The sequence below is a fragment of the Lutjanus erythropterus genome, chromosome 21 (assembly GCF_056507025.1).
Source record: "Lutjanus erythropterus isolate fLutEry1 chromosome 21, fLutEry1.hap2, whole genome shotgun sequence".
Taxonomy (NCBI): domain Eukaryota; kingdom Metazoa; phylum Chordata; class Actinopteri; order Lutjaniformes; family Lutjanidae; genus Lutjanus; species Lutjanus erythropterus.
The window spans coordinates 6,569,100-6,593,744 of NC_139337.1; the positions used below are offsets into that span (position 1 = coordinate 6,569,100).

The 24,645-nt window shown below is 39.2% G+C and overlaps 1 protein-coding gene across 6 annotated transcripts in view; it reads left to right on the forward strand.

The window, feature by feature from the left end:
- slc12a7b (solute carrier family 12 member 7b) overlaps positions 1–24,645 on the forward strand; it is an 87,161-nt gene that overhangs the window by 15,992 nt on the left and 46,524 nt on the right. Inside the window, exon 1 of one of the 6 annotated variants that reach the window (XM_084747236.1) lies at positions 10,366–10,758. The exons of 4 other annotated variants lie outside the window; for them this stretch is intronic. In XM_084747236.1, coding sequence (XP_084603362.1) covers positions 10,638–10,758 — 121 coding nt within the window. In that variant the 5' untranslated portion in view covers positions 10,366–10,637. Of the gene's footprint in view, positions 1–10,365; positions 10,759–24,645 lie in introns of those variants that run through there. One more of the 6 variants, XM_084747239.1, reaches the window with a different exon arrangement.

Below are 24,645 nucleotides of genomic sequence, written 5' to 3' on the forward strand. Positions count from 1 at the left end.
TCATTACACCTTGCACTTTGCAAAGCCTGGGTCAATATAAGCCTCATTAATTAATCACAGATCATCTTTCAGACTTTTGATCATTATTATTGAGGTATCGCTGCAGATGGTTGATGGTTCACAGGTACATGTGATAAATTATTTGTACAGGCACTATAAATAGCCACAGCTGTGTAATGGTCACCCCTAATGACAGCTGCTCTGGTACTGTTGGAACGGCGCCGATGCGAAACAATCGGTGAAATTGCACAGAATCTTGGTCCTTCTTTTCACTGACAGGCCTCTCTAGTGGTGGAGCAGGCAGAAGTACCAATCAATGACATGCATATAGGTGATTACGGGCCTTTCCACATCCACTTATTGAAAATGGAGAGAGTGAAAAACAGGCTTGTGCCTCCAGATCCATAGTGATTAAGATTTATGAAACGTGCATATGCACAGTTTTATGAACTGGATGAAAAGAACGTGTGTGCATATTTCTGTTCTTGTGCAAGGGCCACTGTGCTTTCAATTCTCCTAATATTTAAATCCCTTTATTTTGATGTACTTGTATGCTGCTGCTAAAAAAATCAAAGCATTTACAGAAGATCATCCTCTTTTTTGCTCCTAAAGGACCAGTGTACTGGCTTTAGTCACATTTAGCAGTGAACTTGCAGATTGCAGACGCCTCTCCCTTTCTCTCTGCCCTTTCAAGCGTGTAGGAGAACATACAGTGCTCGCAAGACTTGCGAAAAACATGACAGGCCGTATCTGGAGCCAGTGTTTGGTTTGTCAGTTCTGGGCCCATGTAGAAACATGGCGTTGCAACATGATGGACTCTCCACTCCTTCTCTAGATATAAAGGGCTGATTCTTAGGTAAAACACAACAGTTCTTATTTTCAGGTTATTACACACTCATGAAAACATACTTATTAATATTATATTTAATTTCTGCCATATTCTGATAAGAAATAACTAAATATTACAAACTGAACCTAAAAACTATTCCTGGAGCCAACAGATGAAAACATCAGTAAGCTGATTGCATAGCTGGAAATGGAATGATAGTTTAAGCTGTTACAGGACCTGGAATCAGTCCTGATTAAAGAAGAAGCTGAATTTACAGAAAAAGGTTAGAAATGTAAGTAAATATAAGAAATCTAAAGGTGAGGGCCACCTTCAAAACAGAAGAAAGTGTCACCTGAGCCTGTTGTGTCAAATACAGTCGTTTAATGGATGACTGGTAGCCAAGTGTGCTGTTACCTGAGATGGTTGAGGTGTGGCCGTTCATGTGTGTAGTAAAGTCATAACAGACTTCATGTTGCTTCAAATTATGCAGAGACGTCTGGCATTCACCTTTGCTCAGCTCATTTATTGGGGTTTACCCTGACTTTGAATAGCTGATTGTGAGTGGTGGGGTTTTTTTTTTCCATAGAATTTCGGTTCACCTTAAACACCCTTTACAGACCAATAAACAAAAGTCATGGAAATGTTTCAGAAAGGGAACTAAAAGGTTCAGTCACTATTTCACAGTCAGACATTAGGAAAGTCTGACTGAATATGATGCCTGGCATTGTTTCCCCTCAGTTTCACTTGAGTCAGTGCTTATAAAAAAAGACCTTTCCATTTGCCTTTTACATCTGATTATGCCCGTCTTTGACTGGTGCTACTTGGAAGATTTCACTCTGTTGGTGTAGATTTTACCATATTACAGAACACATACTTTGTCCATATTTTGACATGATGGTGTTTAACTGTTGTATTTCCAGATGTGATCAAATGGGGGCAACAGAGTGCTATTATAAGTCTTCATCTCTCTTCTGTGTGATGAGAGGGGAATAGTCAAATTCAAAAGCAGAGCACTATAGAAGTCAGTCAAAGATGTGAGTTTTTATTTTCTTCACTCTAACTGCTGACTGTGATGGTAACAGACATGCTGCATAGTGATCAGGCTTATCCACTCACTGTATGTGACATTTTTTTTTCTTTCAAACAACTGTGTAATCTAATGTACACATACTGTGAGGTTACATTCAGATGGCTTGTGTAAGCACACAATCTCTCCCTGTACACTGTAACTCCAACAGGCATAGAGCTGAAGTAAACCAGCCTGGGTCAGACCACCCAGAAAATTCTCAGGAGTTGTTGGAGTTAATGGACCAATCCTGAGCTTAAATAACTGCAGAGTATTGGTTTTCCATTTATCAAGTGGCAAGAAAAACTGACTTGTTGCTTCATTTATGCTGAATGTTGTAGTGATGTAAGGTATGCTAAGGTTGCAAATTTTTTAGGGATTTAGTTTGAGGTCATTATTGTTAAATCAACCCCACAGGGTGATCACAGGGACTTCATCATCATCATCATCATCATCATCATCATCATCATCATCATCATCTGCTTATAACATGGTTATTTACCCCCCCCCCCCCCCAAAAAAAGACAAAAATCAGTGATTTGACACAAAATATTACTTTATAAATGATTCTATGGATTTAAAAATGCTTTTATTGCTTCTCCATAGTCTATGGTCAGAACTTTATCCATAGCAATTGTCTGTTCTTCAAACAACAGTCTCCTATATAGAAATAACAGATCTTAGATTATTGTAAGTGACCAATCACAATCAAGTATTTAATAAAGCCATGTACTAATAATTAATGAGATACAGAACATGTCTATTTTGTCACATTACTTCACAAAGCACAAACAAATTAAGCAAACTGAATAATAAAACATTACGGCTGTCACTCAAAACGGCTGCGCTTGTCTGCCGTTCCTCATTCTTAATAAAGATTAATCAGTTGATTAATCATTAACATCCCTAACACCTGAGGGATAAAACTTTATGGTGTAGTAGCGTATAATATATCAAGGGTTTCTTTTGTGTCTTCTCTCTGGCCTCTGTCAGTCAAACATCTTAAAATGCAGTTTTAAGAGTAGGAGGAAGTAACAGAGAGAAGGGACAATGTCATATGACAAAGGCCATGACCCAAACTCACATGACATGGTGGATAAATCATATGCTAGCTTTTTAGCCATCATGTTTTCCATTAGATGTATACAGTTTTCATGGTATGTTAGTGTCTGTACAGTACATTGTATGCTCTTTGTATCCTCATAGGGAAGTTGTCCTTCCTCCTGCCCCCTCCAGAGGGCCCCATCTGCTGCTGCTGGGGATTCAGTGCACTACTTAAGACTTTAAAGCAGGGTAGATGGGTGATGTCACAAGCCTTTTTTTAATTGAATGTGGTGTTTTCTGACTTTTGCCTTTTCCTAGTCCTGCAGACAACTGTGTACTTATTTTTTCAAAGCTGTAATCAGTATTTATTTACAATTATATATCAATAATGGACCAAAATTGATAATATAGGCCCCTTCGACCCCTATATTATAGTAAAAAAAAGAAGAAGCAAATTTCACATTAGTGTAGGTCATTAAAATCTTTTATTGTTTGAAGTGTTGAAGTGTCTGTCAATTAGGGAGTAAAAACAGATAACATTATAGATGACTGTTTTGTGTTTTCGGATTACATCACTTATATCCAGACAACCAGATGTATTATATATTAAATACTGAAATTTCTTTTATCCATTCTGGGCCCCCAGTCATCTCTTTACAGTATGGTGTATCATAGAGCATTAAAACCATGACAGAGAAAAGAAGCAATAAATGAAATGTGAACAGGATAAAAATCAGGGAGTTGCGGGCTTAAACAACAGGTGAAAAACATTTTGGTTAGAAAGGAAGGAAATGTCTGTGAGTATAAAGGGCTGAGCGCCTCTCCACACCCTGATTTGTGTCCTTGGGCTGTACTTGGCGTATCTGTTCCAAATCCACTCTCCTGTCTTCTCCTGTAGAATCAATCAATACATCTACTTTGGGGTTAGAAATCTGAGCCTATGGAGAAAAAGTTCAGCACAGTGGACTGTTGTTATTTCCGGGGCTGATAAGTTCATCACTGTCTGCGTGGAGCCAGTCCAAACCATAGACTGTACAGTACAGGACAGTAGAGTATACAGTATAGTATATAGCTACAGAAAACTCATTGTGTGGATCTGTGTTTGTGGGAGATTAGACCTTGACCTTGTCCTTACATGAAGGTAATCAGTAACCTGTAGTCTAAGTAGGGACTTAGCAGTAAAACCCACTTCACATCTGAACACATGTTTGCCTGTGTGGCTCTTCCTAAGATTAATGGGAGAAAAGAGCCTTCCAGAAATAAGTTAATGATTAGGGCTGCAACTTAGTAATTTTATTTATTTATTTTTTTTAAATCATCGATCAGTCCAGTGGTCTTCAGACTCTTTGCTTTGATGGAAGGTGTTTAAAGAACGGAGCACGAACAAAGTACTGATCTAGTAAATAAAAAATTAATTCATAACTTTTTTGTATAGTTGTATATTGCAGTAATAATGTATGGTTGCCACAAAATCCCACAGCACACCTGCACTTGCTGCTAGTCATTCAGTCTTTAAAATGTCAAAAAAAAAAATGTTTAAAATGCTCATCACACTTTCCCAGAGCCCAAAGTGATTTCTTCAAATTCTTCTTTTTTCCACCCAATAGTCCAAAACCAGGAGTCTTCATTTACTGTCAGAAAAGCAGCAAATTCATACATTTAAGAAGCTGCAACCAACAAATGTTTGACATTTTTGCTTGTTAAATGATTGACATGATTTATCAATTCTCAAAAAAGCTGGCAACTAATTTTCTTTCAGATGATCATTTAATGGACTAATTGTTGCAGCTCTATTAATGATGGAATAAAAAAACACGCAACACACCACTAGTTGAAATAATATTATTGGCTTCAGAAATTGGGTGTTAATAATAGTTGTCCTCACACATTTCCAGCTGTTTGTGACTGACTGGTCTGCAACATTTCTTCTCAACACCGCTATGTTGTTGTGAGGCACAAGGTAACATGCAGTATAAGCCTGATCAATCAGTTACTGTCACTAGGGTTGGGCGATATGTTGCTGTCAGCCCACCAACCGACAATCAGCAATATATTTGCACAGGTGTGTGTGTGCTGCACGATTAACCGTAAAAAAAAAAAAATGCAATTTCGATTCATACATCTATGTAATCTAATTTGCAATGATCAGATCAGTCATTACTGTTCTCCTACACATTCATGTTGTGCTGCATTTACATGTAGAGTAAAGTAAGACAGCATTAAAAGGTTCAGACTTTGGTATATGTTATATCGTCTCTTCAACACCCCGTCTAGGCAGCACGAGTCTGTTGTGTTTGTGTTTTTCTACTTGAGTGTGTAAAAATGCATTAAATATTTTTGTTGAAAAATGAAATACTCATGTGAGAGAATTGCGATCTCAGTTCTTAGGGAGAAAAATCGTGATTCACGTTTTAGCAAGAATCGTGCAGCTCAACAAGCCAGTACTTCCCCTACTGTCATTTCATGTCCTTAGTATTCTTTGGGGGTCATGTTTACACTGCCTGCTCCTTGTTGTTGTGTAGAAGGGAAGTTACTTTGCCTTTGGAATATTATACTTATACTATACACCACAGCTAGTATGCATCATGTGCAGTGTGCGTGTATCCAGTATGTGCAGAAAAATCACTAAAGTAGGATTCTAAACACTTTAAAGAAAATACATATTTCAGTTTTTTAAATTAGCATGGATATGAAATTCAGATAGGCCAGATGGACAGGATCATTGTTAAATTTCTGAAGACCAGATTTGAGTGAGTTATGTCTCTTCACATGAGGCACAGAGAAATCCCCTATATTATAAGATTCCAGTGAGTGTAAGCCAAATAAATGCTGGGAAAACAAAAGTTCTGCTAGACATTAGGAGGTGAGGGATTCTGGTGTAGTTTGGTGAGTTTCACAAAGTAGTGACATTGTTTTTAGTCTCTCTTTACTGATAATAATGATAATGAATCTTCTGGAGCAACAGATGAGTCTAGAGTGAAGTTATGTAATAAATACCCCTGTGTTCCCATGTTTTCGTGTTGTGCCTCGGCTGTGAGACATTGCATCAAATACGTCACGGTGAAAAAATGTCTCTCAGCTGAGAACTGCTTATGTCACAACATTTTAGCCCAGTTTTCAGTGTGCAGTGTGGTAAACTCTCTCATAAAGGGGACATTGTCCTCCTGGCCTGGATGCACTGACGGTCCCTGAGAAGCAGTCGGACTGTCTGGCCACTTAATCAGCGGATGCCAGTTACATCACTGCTCATCTACTGCTCAGGGAGTAGATAAGTGCTCTTTGTTACCTTAGCTGCGCTGCAGTTCTTTGTGAAGACTCAGTTGTCAGGTCAGATCATGTTTATTAATGCCTCCTATTCACCAAAAACATTGTCTATGACTCTGGGAATGGTAGCTGTATATTAACTACCAGGCTTATTCAGTAAACACTTGATTTGCATGTAGCTTGGAGCTGGTCCCGTACATGCAACCGCACCCATTTACTGGAATTCTGTTTTATTGAAACCTGACCTGCCATCTCCATAGCAGGATGTTAAGACAAAGTATTCATGGAATATCTGATTGGATGGCTGACAAACTTAACTGATGGAGCTATGATAGTATGGGACAAGAAATGTGGTCTGGTAAATAGATTTCTTCACGTTTCTCCTGTTCCAGCTTATTCTTACTTTGAAATCACACCTTTTTGGAGACAAATTAAACTAGTCGAGATAAATAACACTTTATGATTTGCTAAGGGACCACAGTGGTTCACTGATAATACAGAAGCAGCTTAGGGGAAAACAACCAAACAGCGGTTCAGGGGAAAGGGCTCAGATTTCAAAGTCTATTTGCCAGCCAGTAGAGCCTTGTTGTAAACCCGGAAATGATGAGAACCTCAAAGTTTTATGCCAGGAATGTAAATATGGGTCCCCAGGATCATGCAACTGCTGGAGGCTGACTTCTATATGTTGGACAATGTGCATAGTTAGTGTAATTGGCATTAATTTGCTTGATGAACAACATGGACAACACTTCAGTAACTGCTTGACTGATTTGGACAATATTGGAATGGTATGGGGGTTATTGGGAATGCTGAATTAATTTCAGACATTTTTAGAAATTCAAAATGGCTATTTAAAAAGGAAGTAGCCACATTTCAAGTGCCTGTAGGCTGAATTTGTTCCAGTCTGTTTAGAAGGTTTAGATGACACTGAATTGATTGTATTGCACAAGTAACTTACTGAAATAACTGAAATTCCTTCAACTTGGTTATTTATTATAGCAAGTTTATGAACACAATTATCTAAATGTAATGCATTTATTTAAGTTTATTTAAAATTCAAAATGGCTGTTATAACCAAAAGAAACCATATTTCTATATTTTTAGCTAATAAGCTAAACTTTTAATTAAACAGAAATGTAACTGAAAAGTTAGTATTTATGAATAAGTGGGCTGTTATGGCACAATGATATAAATCTAACTAGAAAGGAAGGAATCTCTGTATGTCTGTATGTGCTTTGCACATCCTGAGAACTGTTCATCCGATCTCTATCAGATTTGTTGGGTTATTGGTGAGGACCTAAGGGCACGCAGTACCGCTAACCATTATTTTCATAATTGATTAATTGGTCAGTGACTTTTTCTGTTTAATTGATTAATAGTTGTTTGTTTTATAATGTCAGAAATTGGTTAAAAATGTCAGCAGGGCTTTTCACAGTGCATTTAGCCCCAGGTAAAAAGAGCAGTTAGCTCCACGCTAAGGGAGCTGCTAGCCTAGGCTAAACGAGCTTTCTTACTGGCACAATCCTGGCACAGTTCAAAGTGAGCTAACCCCGACTTTAGTTAACGGCTAATAGGCTGCGCTCCAGAGCAGGGTAAGCCCCAAGTTTGTTGACTTATCCCCTGAAAATTGACTGAACCCGGGGCTAAAAGCAGCCAGTGTGAAACAGGGCTAAACGATGAGAACTCAGAAGAGCAGTCTGAGTCATACAGCCCTGGGCTTGTCCCAATCTGTTTTTTTTTTTTTTTTTGCTACTCTCCTATACCATCATCTCCAAATTTTCTACAGAGCATCTGTGAACCAAGCCAAAAAAATGTTACTGTTTTTTTTTGTTTTGTTTTTTTTTTACAAATATGTATCTCCTGAAAGCATAGTGTTACTGCAGCAACATTTAATGGACATTTGTGAATATGATGTCTGAGTGATCATGAAAGCTTTGGTGCCATTTGGCCATTTGGCTGTAGCAGAGATAAAGGAGGAAACAGTGTCTGTCTGTCTGTTTGAATGTGTGTGTCTGTGAAAGGCCTCGGTGTATCTTGAGAACTGTCTGTCAGATGAGTGGTTTTCAAGAACGCTGTGTGGAGGTGCAAATGTAAACTGTTATATGGTGGAAAAGGTGATGTAAATTTTATATATCACTACCTCAAACAAATCACTGTAGTCTGTTTATGGGAAATATAGCAAGCCAATCAGCTCAGAACCTAAATATTTTAAATATATCCATCAAGATGCTTATGTAGTCGAGGACTAGACACCCCTGTAGTGAATAATTGTCCAAACATTTATGAACTCTCTTATGCTCATTAGTACCAGATGGATTTTTTTTTCTCTGGCTCAGTGTTTGGAAATGAAATGTGAGTCTTGCATAAGTTGCAATGGTAAAAAAGAGAGGCACTGCTTTCCTGTAAGTTGCTCTCTGCCTGTCCATCTCTGTCTCTTTGAATCTCTTGCCTTGCTGCTACACCTCCTCCCTTTGCTATTTCCTGCGGCCCCCACCCTTCCGTTGAGTGTATTGATCTTGTATGTCGTCATGTTGGGGAACTAAAGAGGGGGGAGATGGTAAAACCCTCCAGATGTTGAAGCAGCCGAAAGAGGCATTGTGAAACAACTGGTCAGCTGCGTTCACTGCTGTTTTAAAACAAGCAGGGTTGCATTTGGTATTTCCCATCACACAGCGGGGTTGGTTCCCTGGGATGAGACCTAATCTCTTGTATCACTTTCAGCGCCTTGAGGAAATGACTCATTGTTTTTGGATTAGCTGCAAAGCCAGGTGATGGATTTGAATGTGAGCAATACGCTGATCTGTTGTAACACAACGTAAGAGGATAGGAGAAAAGAAATAACAGGAGATATTCCACACATTCCATATAAACACATAATCCTATTCTTAACAACAATCCCATAATTCTCAGGCCAGTGTTTGTCTCAGTTGTCAACACTGCGCCTGGTATTTCTGAAGTTGCTCTGAAGAGACAAGCAGAAGTGGGAAGTAACTAAGTACAAAATCACTTACTGTTCTTTAGTAGATATTTCAGTTATCTGTACTTAACTTGTGAAATTATGTTTCTGACATCTTTTTACTTTTACTGCCTTCATCTGACCACAAACATATGTAGTTTCTACTATAGATTTTCAAAACAGGCATTACTTTAGCTAGGGTGGGACGATAACATGTAACAAGACGTAACAAGATGACAAATAAATAAGACAAAAAGCAACATACATTATGTAACATGAGTAAAAGATGTAACAAGACATGACTGAAGGCAACATAACAAGACAAAAAAGATGTAACAATATAAAAAAACATAACATGAAAGACGGTAGGAAATGGTAGGAAAAACTAACAGGATGAAAAAGATGTACCAACACTAAAAGACATACCAAGACAAAAACTACATATCAAGACATGTCCCTCAGAGGATTACCTTTTACTTTTATACTTAAAGTACAATTAAGAGCCTGTAGTTTTTCTCCTTTACTTGAGTAAAGAAGATGTGTCAGTACTTCTACTTGTAGTCTGCTTTTTACACAAGTATCTGTACTTCTACTTGAGTACAGAATGAGTGTATTTTTGCCAGCTCTGGAGATAAGTGCATGAAGTTGACACTTGCATTGACGCTATGTCTCCATCAGTTCCCCACCCCTTCTCTAGGAGTATTTTCGCAGTAACATACAGTCGACTGATAACGAGATGTACGTAAGTTGAACGTGTGTGTTAGCTTGTGTATGTCATGTGCTAACCGCCTATAGGGGTGTGTGCTTAGATGGCCAGTATACGTCTTTAAATCAGCCCTGCCTCCTTCTGACTATGCACATAGGATCAAATAACACTGCATAGGAAGTGAGGAAATGTATATGTGTGTGTGTGTGCAAACTTTCCTCAGTGGAGCAGCTCTGGATTTCCTCTTCTCTTTGAACAAAGGCTGACGTTGCCGGCTTTTATTGTGTGTGAGACAGAGCGACATTCCTGGGCAGAGGATCTGCCCTGAGGCACGCAAAGAGCCACATGCATGCTCTCTCACACACTCATGAGCACAAATGCATGTCATGTTTTCTGAAAGTGTGTGTTTTTTTTGTGTGTACTGCCCACACTGGGCGGGGCAGTCGCACCGTTCCTTATTTGGATTGTGGGTGAAGGGGGGTGGGGGGTCGAGGTCACATGGGTGTACAGCAGAATTGCAGCGACAGGAACAAAAACTCAGAAGTAAAGAGCCGACGGCGGCTCCTGCAGAGTAAAGTACACCAGGGCAGTAAGTCAGAACGAAAAAACAAACAACTCAGGAAGACGAGGAAGAGGAGAAGACTGACGGCTGTTGGACGGAGGACAAGGGAGAGGAGCAGCAGACCAGAGAGGGAGGGAGAGGGAGGAGAAAGGAGGGAGAGATAAGAGTGTGACAAACAGGAGACATTGAGGGAAAGCACATGGTGTAAAAATGCCCACCAACTTCACTGTGGTCCCGGTGAAGGACAACACGAGAAAGGCTAAAGAGGGGGACGAGGAGGAGGATGTGGATGACAACAATGTGCTGAAAGAGGAAGATGAGGACGCCACAGGTGAGAGCAGATGTTTTCTTTAGCTGTCAGGTGGTGCTGATTCAAAGTGTACAACGTTTTATGCTCAAGAAACGTACCCAAATTTCTGTTTTTAAGTGAGACACCACCACTTTTTTTAAATCCTGAGACATCTTCATGTTTGTATTGAGACAGTCGTCCTGGAAAGTTACAGACCTTGCTTACAGTGTCCAGTGCAAGCTGATAATTTGGCTTTATTGGCTGTATTTTTCAGAAAAAAAACTGTTTACGAACTGTGTGTGTGGGTGGATAATGTGTAGGGAAGACAGTGAATTTCAGGGAAGGCTGGTTCATTTTCCAGCAACTGCGTGAGATGAGGGTTTCCCCCTCACACGCCACTGCCACTCAAGGGACTTTAGCATGAAATTTGTTCCATTACAGTGTTTCCCCCTCAGCCTGGATCTCTTTCTTTTTAGTTACCCCCATCTGCCACACCACTGGTTGCTTTATTAATTGTTTACTGAGTATGTCACATGACCCCTCTCCTAACAAATCATTTTTTCTTATTCTATTTTGGTTTAATTTTTCAGTTTCAGGTTCTGCCCAGACAGGGCATAAATATAGCACCAGCCAAATGCTGGTAAAATATACAAGTGGCTGGAAGATTTGTTTCACTCAACAGGCAAAAAACAGTGGTAATCTATAGGGGTGCAACACTACATCGATCTCAATCAATATATTGATTCAGTCTTCAATGACTCGAACAAACAAGTATTATCAATGCAAAGAGAAAATATTGATGTGTATCGTTCTCTTTAAAATCACATGGCATGTCTGTCATAAATGTCTGGAAGAGTTCAGTCATAAAATAGTTAAATTGTTAGATGGATATATGATATTGTCTGATATCAATCTCAGACCCATGAATTGAATGGTATTGAAATCATATCATGGCAGACTTTGTGATATTGGCAAATATTGTATCGTTGTCCGAAGAATTGGTATATATAATATCGTGACGACACTTGTGACTTACACCCCTCGTAATCTATTAATTGTCTGGTAAAATTTGATTCTTAGCCATTTGGCCAGTGCACAAAAAAGTTAATTTTGCTCCCCAACTGCCAGGTTTCCTAGTGTTGTTCTAACAAACACTGGACCGACACAGATGCTCTAATTGGGACACCCACGACTTTTGCATCTCCTAACATCTCTCTGTGCTGATTACCATTGACATGCAACCTCTGACGTGACTCACCCTCTGAAGACCTCGCAGTGAACTTTAGTGTGTCGCAGACAACAGGATAACAGCACTTTTACCCTGTGCTTGCACTCAGGAATGACATATATTCACATGTGAACCCCTGCTGGACGGTGTATTATGTGTCTCAAATTGGAAAACCAGGTCTGCACTCTGTGAAGCCTGACATTTGGTTGAAGGCCAACTTTGTGGACTTGATAACAGCTGGCTTAACTTTACCCCACTTGTCTGAATGCCTTTTTTCTGACACCCAGAATTCATCTTGCAGCAATCATTCTCTGTGGACGTGTACATCAGTGTAACGTCAAAGATTTAGTGATGGAACAAAACGTTCTCTCTGGCTTCTGCGAACAGTAGCAACCTGATATCAACTTGTCTGAAGGCATAGAGCAAACATTTTCAAACCTGTGTTTTTTTTTTAGAATATTCAGCATGTGGAGGTCATGGAGTGCATATTTAACAAACTCCTCTCCAGCACTTCATGTTTTGCCAGCCTGTTGTTAGCAAAGTTGCTGCTTTTACAGCACTTCACATGGCGCTGGGCGAATCAGTTCCCAGTATTTAATTTCTGCTGTAGAGCTGCAATTACGGCCGCATGCTGCTGGGTAAGGTTTTACAGACTGTGGGAGAGAGAGAATGGCATTTTATTATGATGGTTATGTTGGATATATCATACTGCAGCGTTCTTTGGTTTCTGTGCATGTCTGTGTGCATGCAGCCATTTGTCTCTGACAATGGCCGTAGTGACAACAATAGTGGGAGAGTGGGGGATGACATGTCACAAAGGGCATGCACCGGATCTGTAGCCACAAAATTGTGTGCTGTAACTTGGCTTGTAGAAGATTCAGGACCACACACTATTTTGTTTGTACTGATGCTGTTTTAAAGAAGACAGTTCTATTGTCTGCATAAATCCACAGGTCATCTACAGTGGAACTATGTTGGGTTGCACACTTGATCACAATCGCAATACAATCACAGTGAGGCCAAGTGCAGAACCAGAACCAAATCACAAGTTTTTGAAAAAGGAGCAATGTCTGAGAAAACAGCTTTATAATTAGGCACTGTAGTGCTGCATAGATGACTGGCCTAAAAATCTTGTCCTCCAGATAAAAGAAAACATGTTTCTTTGGTACAGGCCTCAATAAATATCACATCATCATGATTTTAACAATTTTTACAATTTTAATGTTCTTTTAATGTTTCTATTTTAATGCATTTTAAAGTTCTGTAAAGCACCTTGAATTGCCTTGTGTATGAATGGTGCTATATAAATAAAATTGCCTTGCTTTGCCTTGCCTAATAGTTTATTTTTTTTCAGTGAACATGAAAATTGTAACTGATAATTTCTACAAATTGTCTCGCACGTTGCAATTTCAGTCAAAACAAGTGCAATATGACTTTTTTTTTCTTTTATTCAATATTGCAGCCCTAGGGCCAAACAAGGAATGCATGATATTATTGGCCCAAGGGGTGCAAGAAAACATGGAGTATTACGATATTATATTTTGTGATCCTGTATTGATTTTCAAAACACCGTATTCTGATGTTGTGATGCATGCAAAGATTACATAAAAATGTTCTAACTCAAATGGTATATATATGGTGGTTTGTTTTTATTCAACAGTTTTCCTAAGATTAGATTAAAAAAAATATAATCTTTCAACTTGCTTACAGTATTGCAACATATTGAATTGTAACTCCTGTACCATGATACATATTGTATCACCACAGCCCTTATTGGAACATCATTGTTATTGGCAGATCAAGGCTTTGAAATGAAAAATTGACATCTGCTCAAAATTCCAGTACTCCTGCTGTTATGACAGTTCAAAAAGATTATGCTTGAATTTGGAGTTTCCATCAATACTAAAAATTTACTCGTCCATCTTAAGATCTGCCAGTGAGCCATCCCATGAAGAGGAGGCATGATATGTTATTTCACTACAGGAGAGGCTTGATTTTCTTTGCAATTAGGTGGAAAATGTATGTGTTTATATCAGGACTGCCATCAGCTGTCTGCCAAAATGAGTTGCAAAATACGAGCATGTCAAATATGGGTAAAAATCCGTCATAACAATTGTGCATCCCTAATTCAAGCCCATGTTCACCAGAAGAACAGATGACTCCAGCTGTACAAGATATGTACATTTTGGTCTGAGCTGATTTAGTGAGAACGTGATGGCTACAGTGTGGTCAAATGATCCCGACCGGCTGGGTGGGACGAGAGAATAGTTGAAGGTTTTGCTAGGGAGAGTCCGTGATAGCCTAAGTCTTGTTGGCTCATGAGCATGTTGTGTAGGGAGGCCTGAGTCAAGTAGGAGTCACTGTTATTGATTATCCTCCTGGCTCACTTCCCGTTGGCTGAGTAGGGGGAGGTGAGACCCCACCCCCATGCTGTAATGTACTGTACTCCAGTTCTTCTCATTCACTCTGAATTCCCTCTTTGTCCTGGCCTCCCTTCCCTAACCCAGTGCATCTCATAACCCATAACTCTCAAACCTCTATTCTCTTGGTCTTTTGGTTATTTTTCAGTCACAGTTTCCACCTTGATCTCACACGGTTTGCCATTTTTCTAACAAGAAGTAGGCTAACCTTAGTTTTCTGCTTAAGTTAAACAGAAGTCAACCACATAATTTCAAACTTAAGCAGATATCACCAAGTCTGAACCTCATCTGTCTTCATTAGCTGTCCCCCACAGTTTCTACTTGAAGACAAGCCACTAGATTTTTAGAAACCCATCGGCTTGTTTGGTCTTTAAATATAGTGAACCCGTTTGTGGTTAGCCTGTCTCATTTTTTCCCCTTTAGAACAACACAAAGTTAATTAAAAATAACTTTTATTTGTGGCTTTGGTGTTGAGTGAAAGTAACAAGTGCTCAAACGACAAAGCAAGACTCCACATACCAACATGTAGCACACATCGACTTGTCTTTTGCCTGTGAAACACACATTTTCAACAGTGTTTTTGACCAGCCGTACTTTTTAAAAACATTTGAAACCCAGTTCACTGTTGTTGCAGATGTCTGATAGTGCCAGTGCACTGTTTGTAACTGGACTGAAGGTCTCTGTTTGTGTACTGCTGAGTACTGTAACTAATCTATGTTAGTTTCTCTGAAAATACCAACATTGTGGTGATCCGTCTTGTCTTGTTTGTATGCTCAGAGAATTCCTTGGCTTTAAAATCCCTTCTTCAGATTGTATCCTTCATTTTTCCATTGCTGATCCCATTTTGAACATAAAGGATTCCATCTGAATTAAACAAATACTTCATTTGAGGGACTCAATCCACAACTGGCTTATGCTGAAGCTGTTTGCTTTTATTTAAGTGTATTTTTAATTCACTTCGTGTAAAGCTGGCTCATTTAACAACTGGATTGTAAACAGTTAGATGAGTAAAAATTAATAAGAGCTACATTTATCTTATTTTCTCTGTTGTACAGGGCAGGCAGAACATGATTATGCAGACGGGAGTGACCTGAATCTGTGTGGGAGTGGGTGAAGTGGGATGGTGTCTGAGCGAGAGCGTGCATAATGGTCTAAAATTCTGTGGGAGGTGACTGGTGTGGGAATGAAAAAGCAGTGTTGTGCAGATAGACTCCCCAAGAGTGCTCGTAAGCCCTGATTTTGGCCATGTTAGTGCCTCACTACAGGGAATCCTACTCAGACCTACAGACAAAGCTATATAAAGCCACGCCTTGTGAATAAATGACACAGAGTAGGTATGATGTGGAGCTTATGACTTCAGTAGTGGTATGAAAGGGTCACCCAGTAATAAATTACTTGTTCATAAAGCTAAAAGCAGCCCCACTGTAGTAAAACACAACCTTCTTTAAGTATTATTTAAGCTGAGAATGAGCAGGTGATCAGTTGGTGCCTGGGGCGTTGCTGCCTCCGTCCGTTGGTCCGTTTGCCCATCTGTCCTAGACATGTGTTTCCTGTTTATTTCCCAGGCAGGTCTGGTTTTGTTCAAAGCTGGTGTCTGTATGTGGCTGTCTGTATTTTGTTTCTCCTTCTCTCCCTACTATGTTGTTAACTCTGCACGCTCCTATGCTTTTGCATATTTGCATGCTGCCCATGTTGCCAGCTGTACTCTATGAACAGCACATGCAAAATGCTTTCACCAAACTGTCATACGTGACAACAGTCTGAGTTAGGGAGTTAGAATGGTATTTTTTTTTAACTAATTTCTTACATAAGACACATTGTGTCCACCACTGATAATTTAGTCTTTAAGTTAATCATTCTTCATGAGTGTATTTTTATGTTTTCATCTTTTCTGTCAAAACTGGCACTAAGTCCTTGCGCAAATACTGTTCTAATGTGTTGGTTTAACCCACCAGGGTGCCATCAGTAATTCTTGATTTAAAGCAACAATTAACCAGAGGGGAGTATCTCAAAATCCCCAAAGATTCAGGGAGGACTGATTCAGTGTGGGAACATGAGGACCTGTGGTCATGCCTCTACATAATTCAGTTGCAGATTTAAAATGGGAAAGAAGCTCTGAGGTGCCAGCCAAGTTTATCTGACTGATATTGGGCAAAGGCTGAGGAAATTTATTATTATGTGTGATTATTGAGATGTATTACTCTGTATAAATTATTGCTGTTCCCAAGTTGTTTTGGGAGGCGGAGTAGCCTTCCTGTGTATCCTCAGCAAGCAAACCACTAACTCATGTAAGTGTACGATGCTTTCAGTCAGGTCGGGTCTTGAAGACACAGGTATGGACCTGACTCTGGTTTCAGTTTCATGCCCTTGCAGACCTCTACTAGTTTGGAACCACTTCTTTAGGTTGTTTATCAGGGCTGTCGCCTGAAAGTCTAGTTTCGAATCATCAGTCAGAGACCCCTCAGTTGACTGAGATTCTTCTGGTTGAGCAGTTGTTTTGTTTTCCTTCGTCAGTCGTGTGCATTACAACAACAGGAATGGACAGGACACTTCAATGAGGAATTGAGTTCAATGAGGCACACTTGTTTTAAAAAAGTATATGTGACAACATGTGTTGGTGTGTAACTGATGAGAAGGTGAAACGTTGTACACACAGCAGTGCAACAGCATGACAGGCTGTAAACTTTACAAACAGAGTCTCAAAATCACTACAAAGCTACCTGTGACGGAAGCGGAGAAGAGTGTGGTACGCTGCATGGGTGATGTGGCCCCCAGAGCGCGTCACCTGTGCTTCATTTCTGTCAGAGTGTGCAGGGCGGGTAACACTTGCTTGTTTGTTTGTTTTTGCCACAGACGAAACTCATGGTTTCAGGTTGCTTGTGTAAATGTCTGACAATATTATGGAAAGGACCGGGACATTGACCAGAACCACAAACAGCTAATTTGAAAAACTGTAACTTTCACATCATTGTCGTCAGCTTCATTCAAACTCAACAGAAACAAAATGAACACATCAAAAAACGTCTTGGTTCATCTTTCCACGGTTCCAACAATCACCAACCCTGGTTTGGTCGAAATAAAATGACAGCACTGTCAGCAGCCCAGGAGAGAAGCTCTGTGATGTGCTGCTTTCAAAATTGAACTATAGGAGGATGCACAATTTTACTTTCTCTGACTGTGTTGAAATCTGTTGTTTTTATATCACAGATGGCAAAGAAAGGCTTTAAAATGTGTCTCAGTGGTTAAAACATACTCGTGTAGGCTGACAATGGAATTTACTGTCTTGCACTGAACTGAAAAAACCCATCAAATCATCATTTTATACAGACAAATCTAATATGACTAAGTTGTTAGTCAGGGGTGGCCCTATTATTTATACTGCAGCATGCGTACAGCCTGACCCTACAATGTTGCTCAACTCTGTGTGTGTTTGAGTTGGCCACAAAACTTAGTTCTTCTTGTTCTATCTGAAACACAATCAGAATTTGTTATTCAACATCTGCAACATATACATGAATCATCATGGAAACATTGATAAAACAGATCCTCAAAATAATTCTTTGGAAAATGGTAACACTGTTATTTCCTATACCCATGGCTGCCTAATGCTTTCTGAATCATTAGATTGTTAAACAGAAAAAACACAGTGAGCGTCTTCACAGGTTCACCCACAAACAGCTATCCAACATGAAATTTATCCACACATTTTAATTTCCAGTTTACAGATACATTAGTCAAAGTGGACTGTCCCTCGTCTCTGTTATGTAATGTTCTGATGGGTGTGTGTCGTCAGTGAACGAATAATGAATGCAGGGAAGAGGAAAGGTCACAGAAGATGGTTGCTTTAGGAATGTAGGGAGTGAGTGAATGACTGGGACATGACATAATATGGTTTATAAGCCCACAGACAATGTGGTTTCTCGAGGCCAGCACTGAAAATTAACATTTGTAAGCATTTGCTAAAATATAAACTTCCCTGATAAGCCCAGATATGGGAGACGACGAGTAGGGCTGATCTATATGAAAATAAAAGCAAAAATCAAAATTATTTTGACAGACATTGAGATGAGTCACAATTTTAGCAGGAATGCTAATTTTTGCATTTTCACACAAAAAAAGGATGTGAGTTTTGCTGAGATCTGTAACATTACATCTGGACAATATGAGTTTTCCTTACATTAAACACTTTACCCTTACCAAAAAAAATATGATTTGGATTTTGAATTTGGACCAAAGCTACAAAACTAGTATGAACACGTCCTAAAGGCAGCTTTGAGGCGTGCAAAGATAAGAGCAACAAAAATCCAGGCGTAATATTCAGTGAGAGACATTTACCCTGCACCTGTGTCTTCATAAAGCCATTACCTCTGTCAGACCATCAGCACAATAACTTCCTGTATAAAAGAAAGAACAATATACGGTAAAGCTAAAAAGTAACAAGTGAAAATTTCCCTGACAATTGGATGGTTTAGTCACAGTCATCCCCTCTCTGACTGCTGCTTCCTATTTCCTGTTAAGTCATCTCCTCCGCAGTGGTTCCCTTCTCTCAATATGGTGTCACTGATAAGCCCTTACCCATAAGCACACACACCTTGTCTGTATTTTGTCACTGTCGGCTGTGGTATGTGTGAGGCCTGTGGGGTTCATATGGCTTTAGTCCACAGATTGTACAAACATGGTGAACTGTTCTTTTTCTTTTACAAGCCTAACAGTCTGCATGTCTGGAACAGTGACGTCCAGCAAAAAGGAATTCTCTTTTGTCATCTTTATAGGACCAGATCTTCACTGGTGGTTTAGACTTGTTATGCCCACTAACCTGTTTGTAAGATGTTGCACGCATGGAGCTCTTGTGGGACTTGACTGGTAAAGCTTTTATTCATCAGTTTAAATTCTGCACATCCTGGTGTAACACTGCTGATTGATGCCAGGGGACATGGTGTGACTTTGTTGTTCCAATCATAAGCAAACCAATGAACAGGATTAAAGTGGCTCTTTGGTGAAAGTCTGGTTAGAACCAAGCTACATTTTAATAGCTATAAAATGTCCCCAGCCTGGGATGTGGTCAACAAGAATAGCTATTAGCACCCTTACTCTCTGCAGCTAAGTGTTGGGTCGATGCTATTGATAGACATTTCCATTAGCAGATGTGAGGCAACACGAGTTTAGGCATCACAGCCCACCCATAGTAGTGGTTTTTGATATAAACAGTGAATTAAATGAGGTGCTGAGTGTTCCTGGCTTTTACATTACAATTTTTATCCAATTCAAAAAAGACAATAAATCCTCAGCCAACTTTATCTTTACAAATTGTTTACCATCACTGGTAAGGAAATGCCGGGGAAATGGAGGTTATCATGCTATCATTAGGGGTGTAAGAAAATACTGACTGTTGCGATGTTATGTTTTGTTTATACTGTATCAATTCTCAAAAACACTGTATTGTGATACATACAAATATTTGTGGCAGTGGTTCATTTTGTGTAGTGTACAGCTGCAACTAATGATTGTTTTCATCATAAATTAATTTGACGTTTATTTTCTCGATTAACTGATTATTAATTGATTAGTGGTTTGGTCCATAAAATGTCAGAAAGTGGTGAAAAATATTGATCAGTTTGTCAAAACCTCAGGTGTCTTCTTATGTCCAGAACCCAAAGATATTCAGTTTATTGTCATAAGAGGAGTAAATAAACCAGAACATATTCATATTTGAGAAGAGGAAATCAGAGAATTTGGACATTTTTTATTAAAAAATAACTCAAGGCAATTAATCAGTTATCAAAATGATCAGTGATTAATCTAATAATCGATTAATTGATTAGTAAAAGGTAAACTTTTTTAACTCAGATTTTATGGTTATGGTGGTGCGTTCTTTTTATACTAAGAAAGTTTTCCTGAAATTAGATTTCAAAAATAACAATACATCACCTTGTGTACAATATTGTGATATACTGAATCATAACCCAAGTATTGCGATACATATCGTATCACCAGATTCTTTCCAATACATAGGACTCGCTTTCATCATGATTTGCACCGTAGTTTTGAGGCTAAAAGTCCACACAGCAGCCAGATGCAAAACTCTGGTTGGACAAAAAAATCTCCTCAGCTGAAGTGTTTTTGAATGTTGGAGGTACTCTTGGCATGAAGCTCTGTAGCTGCACTCACCAAGCTGAGCTTTAGTATTGATGTCTGCACACAGTGTAGCAGACCTTTGACTGGTTTAACATCCTAAAGAAAAAGATTACATTTACATAGGTGCAAGGCAGCAACATGCCCACTTACTTACAAAATAAGGAGCATTTTTCTGGAGTATTGAAATAGTGAGTGGACTTTCACCTCCTTTGAATGCCTCCCACCATCCCTTATATTAAACACGCTCATGCTCGAGCCAGATGTTGGTACCACAGCCAACATCTGGTTCCTAGAGCCCATCATATCCCTCTGAACTTTGCTACATTTAAAATGGACACTGGGAGTTGTTAGAGGAGGATTAGTCAAGGGTTTGGTTTGATTCAGGATAAAATGCTCCAACTGAGTTTGCCAACTCCAGCTACAATTCACAGTGGAAGTGTGATCAGCAGAGCTTTGTGTCTGTGTGTGTGTGTGTGTGTGTGTGTGTGTGTGTGTGTGTGTGTGTGTGTGTGTGTGTGTGTGTGTGTGTGTGTGTGTGTGTGTGCGCTTCAGATTGTGAGATAGTGACACCATCTGGAGAAGGGTGGACTTGCTTTTCTGTGTGTGTGTGTGTGTGTGTTATGTGCACATTTGTGTGTCTGTGTGTTTTTTGTGGTCCACCATCTTGCTGAGGTCAAAAAAATTGATTTTTTTTCATTTTTAGGGAAGAGGGGTGAGTAGTCACATGATTTCTTTCTTCTCACATAACCATGATTCATTTTCACTTTTGGTCAGAACATTTGGGAAGAAAAATGTGTTAGAAAAGCAGGAATAAAAAAAAATCTAAATTGCATATCCATTAGATTAGAACACTAGCATTTTATCTATGTTAACTGTGTTATCTGTTATGGTGTTTGTCAACCAGTTTCCTGCATTCCCAATATGATAAGAACACATGACAGTGACGACAGGAATATCAGAGTATCATGTCCTAAATGAACAAATGTAAATTAAAATGATGTATTTACTTTAAAGGATGTTTCTTATAGTAAAACGCCTATTATTAAAGGAGAATTCTGTAATATATTTACTGTAATAAATCATAAAATAAACACCATATGTCCTCAGAGATCAAGTTTCAACATTGAGTTGAAATACTTCTCTGATAACAACCCCCTTTGCACTTCCTGTTCTTGGCTGGAATAACTGTTTTTGTATGCTAAAGTTCAAATTAATGCTGAATGTTCACAGAACGAGTCCGTGTCTGAAATCATTGATAATCTTGTAGAAGGAGTAGATGTTAAACTTTGGAAAATGATAATGGAGTTTGGCAGGCGGTGAGACGTGCAGTCACTTAACTCAAAGTCCAGAGCAAGTCTGCTTTTGTTTTCAGGATAATGAGCTTAACTTTATATCAACAGAATACTGACAGTTACAAATAACAGATCGACTTGCAGTGGAGGCCTCGCCCTCTGTTGTTATTGTTAGTTTACAATGTTGCACGCGTCTTGTACTCCTGCAGCCTGAGCTCAGTATCCATCTTGGTCCAAGATCAAGAGTGTTTCTAAGTATTTAATTGTGGCAGTGATTTTTTTTAAGCACCTAATCTGCGCCAGTAATCACTAATGTACTGTTTTTCTTCCTCACTCATCTCATGCATAGTGTTTACACATGGCAGTGAGGATTCAGGTGTAAGCAGCACTAAGCAACATTGATCCAACTTGCCTTGGCTGACCCCCTTTCTCTCTCTTTTTCTTTATTACAACCCCCACACGTTCTCAACCACTTCTTTCTATGTATGTCCTCTTCTTTACATACATGCATCAGTTAAATTTTGATTCGATTCCATGATGAAAAATTGATACTTCCCCCAAAGCTGTTTGTGAATCCAGTCGACACATCATTGAACATAGTCCTGATAGAGTTTTATCACTCAGCAGTCATTTAACTGGTCAGTCAGATCAATATTTATTGATTTCCCATCATGGTATGGATGTTTTAAAAGTGTCCAACAAAGCCTCAAGCCTATATAGACACTAGTACACCCTGTGAGTAACCCCTGTCCCTTCTCTCCCGCCCATGGCGTGTGTTGCATAACAGACAGTGTTGTTTACCTGAAGGGTTTAAAGGCTTAGGAAAGTGCAACACACAGACACTTAATGCAGACACACATACACACATACACTCACACAAAATAACTATAACAGCAGCCATCTGACATCAAACCAAGTGGAGCTTGATACTGCTAAATCCTTCTTATGTGTGATTTGATAGTCCCTGTTTAAGCTCTGCCTTGACACATCTGTCAAGTTAATGATGTCGGCAGCTGATGTTCAGTTTTGTCTTCACATGGCGACTTGAAGCTGGGTGGATGCTGCAGTTTTTAATTCAAGCAATCAACAAGTTTGTCTTTAGTTAGTCTCGAGCCGTTTGATTATTGATTTTAAATTGCTCTCGGAAATCCGACGGCATTGTCAGAAATACGTTAGTCACCAGTGAGTCAGTGATCGCTTTGGCGATGACAGAGTCACAGCTCCACACATAGGTGGCCCGGGAGATACGCTTCGCCTGTCTCCGCTGAATGAACCGACCGCTGTGTCTCAGCGTGATGAAGGACTGCAGCAGAAATTGAGCTTCTGTGTTTTATAAAAAGTTCAGGATTAGCCTAATCTGGTTAAGTGATTAGTTCCCACTTCACATGCTCTTAGACGAACAGATTAATGTGCATCCAAGACAAAGGTAGACAGCAGAGCACTAGGTTCACCCAAGCTTTGGCTGGGGCACAGCTCGGTCTGCTATTGTCTAGCCCATGATGATCAAGCCAGAAATAAGTGTTCAGTATAATCTTATTCTTATTCCTCTTAATGTTTTTATTAATAACAGTAATTAAACAATATATATGTGCTGTATATATTGTGCAATTTAAAAACAAAACAATGTCCTCTTTAGGCATCAGAGGGACACACTGTATGCACATGGCAGAGGAACATAGAACATTTTTATTCATTTGATTCAAAATAATAAAGGGGCCGTGTTCTAATACCCATACTACCATGCTATTAAGTATGCCAGGAAAAAATTAGTGTTCGTATGTGTTATGCCAAAATTTTTCTGAGGACCCACTTTTTAAAAGTGAAACATCATTGCAACCCAGTTCACAACAGGCCTCATTCATAAATCTTGAGAAAAGCTAATTTGTGCATAAATGAACATTCCTAATTATTTTTACTGCTATTTCTGCATCACTTTATCTTAATGCATGTTATTGAAAACATATACACATTTTAAATACTTTATAAATGAGAAACAAATGCATTTAGGTTGAGTTAACAGGCCATATTTTTAATTTCTTCATCAGGAAAACAATACAGCCTACTTCATAAATGAGACAAAATAAGGTAGAAATTAGGTAGAATTAAAAGTCTCTTATTTTTCCTCTCATTAGTAAAAGAGTATATATATTTTAAGTGCTTTATTAAATGATGTATCAGAGATATAAATCTTAAATTTGCTGTATTTCTTCCAGTGGCTTTTATTTATTTGGCAGCCCAAATAAAATCTCCTGTGACCCACCTGTGGGTCATGACCCAGTCTCTGGGAATGACTGTCCCAGTGCATCTGGTTCTATTTTGCAGTATGCAAACAAGCATGCTTTTCAGGCTATTTTGACCCACAATGCTTTGTGCAGTGGAAAATATGTCATATTAGCTAAGTCACTGAGAGAACACAGACAGATGACAGCTCAATAGATTAATACATTTTCTTCTTACTTCAAATTTCCCACTATGGACTGCAACACATCTATGGACTAGAGGATCATAGGTCACGGCACAATGTTAGGATGAAGCAGTATGTCCCAGTTGTATTCATACTGCATTCAACAGTGCAAGAACACCTTGAAAACAGTGACATGCATATATTGCAATTTTTTTTTTTAATAAAATGGTGTTATCATATTCTGTTAACATTAAAACTGTTGTACAGATGCCTGTGCATCTGGCTCCATACCACTACCATGTAAAATACTGTATCCTGTCATAGCCTCCAGCTGTATTGTCTTTCGTTGCCCCCTACGCTCTGCTGATCGATTGAGCATCTCCACCTATTGCACCCTGGAGGTCAGTCAGGAGGTCAGATTGTAAATGAAACCACTCAGTCAGGCAGCAC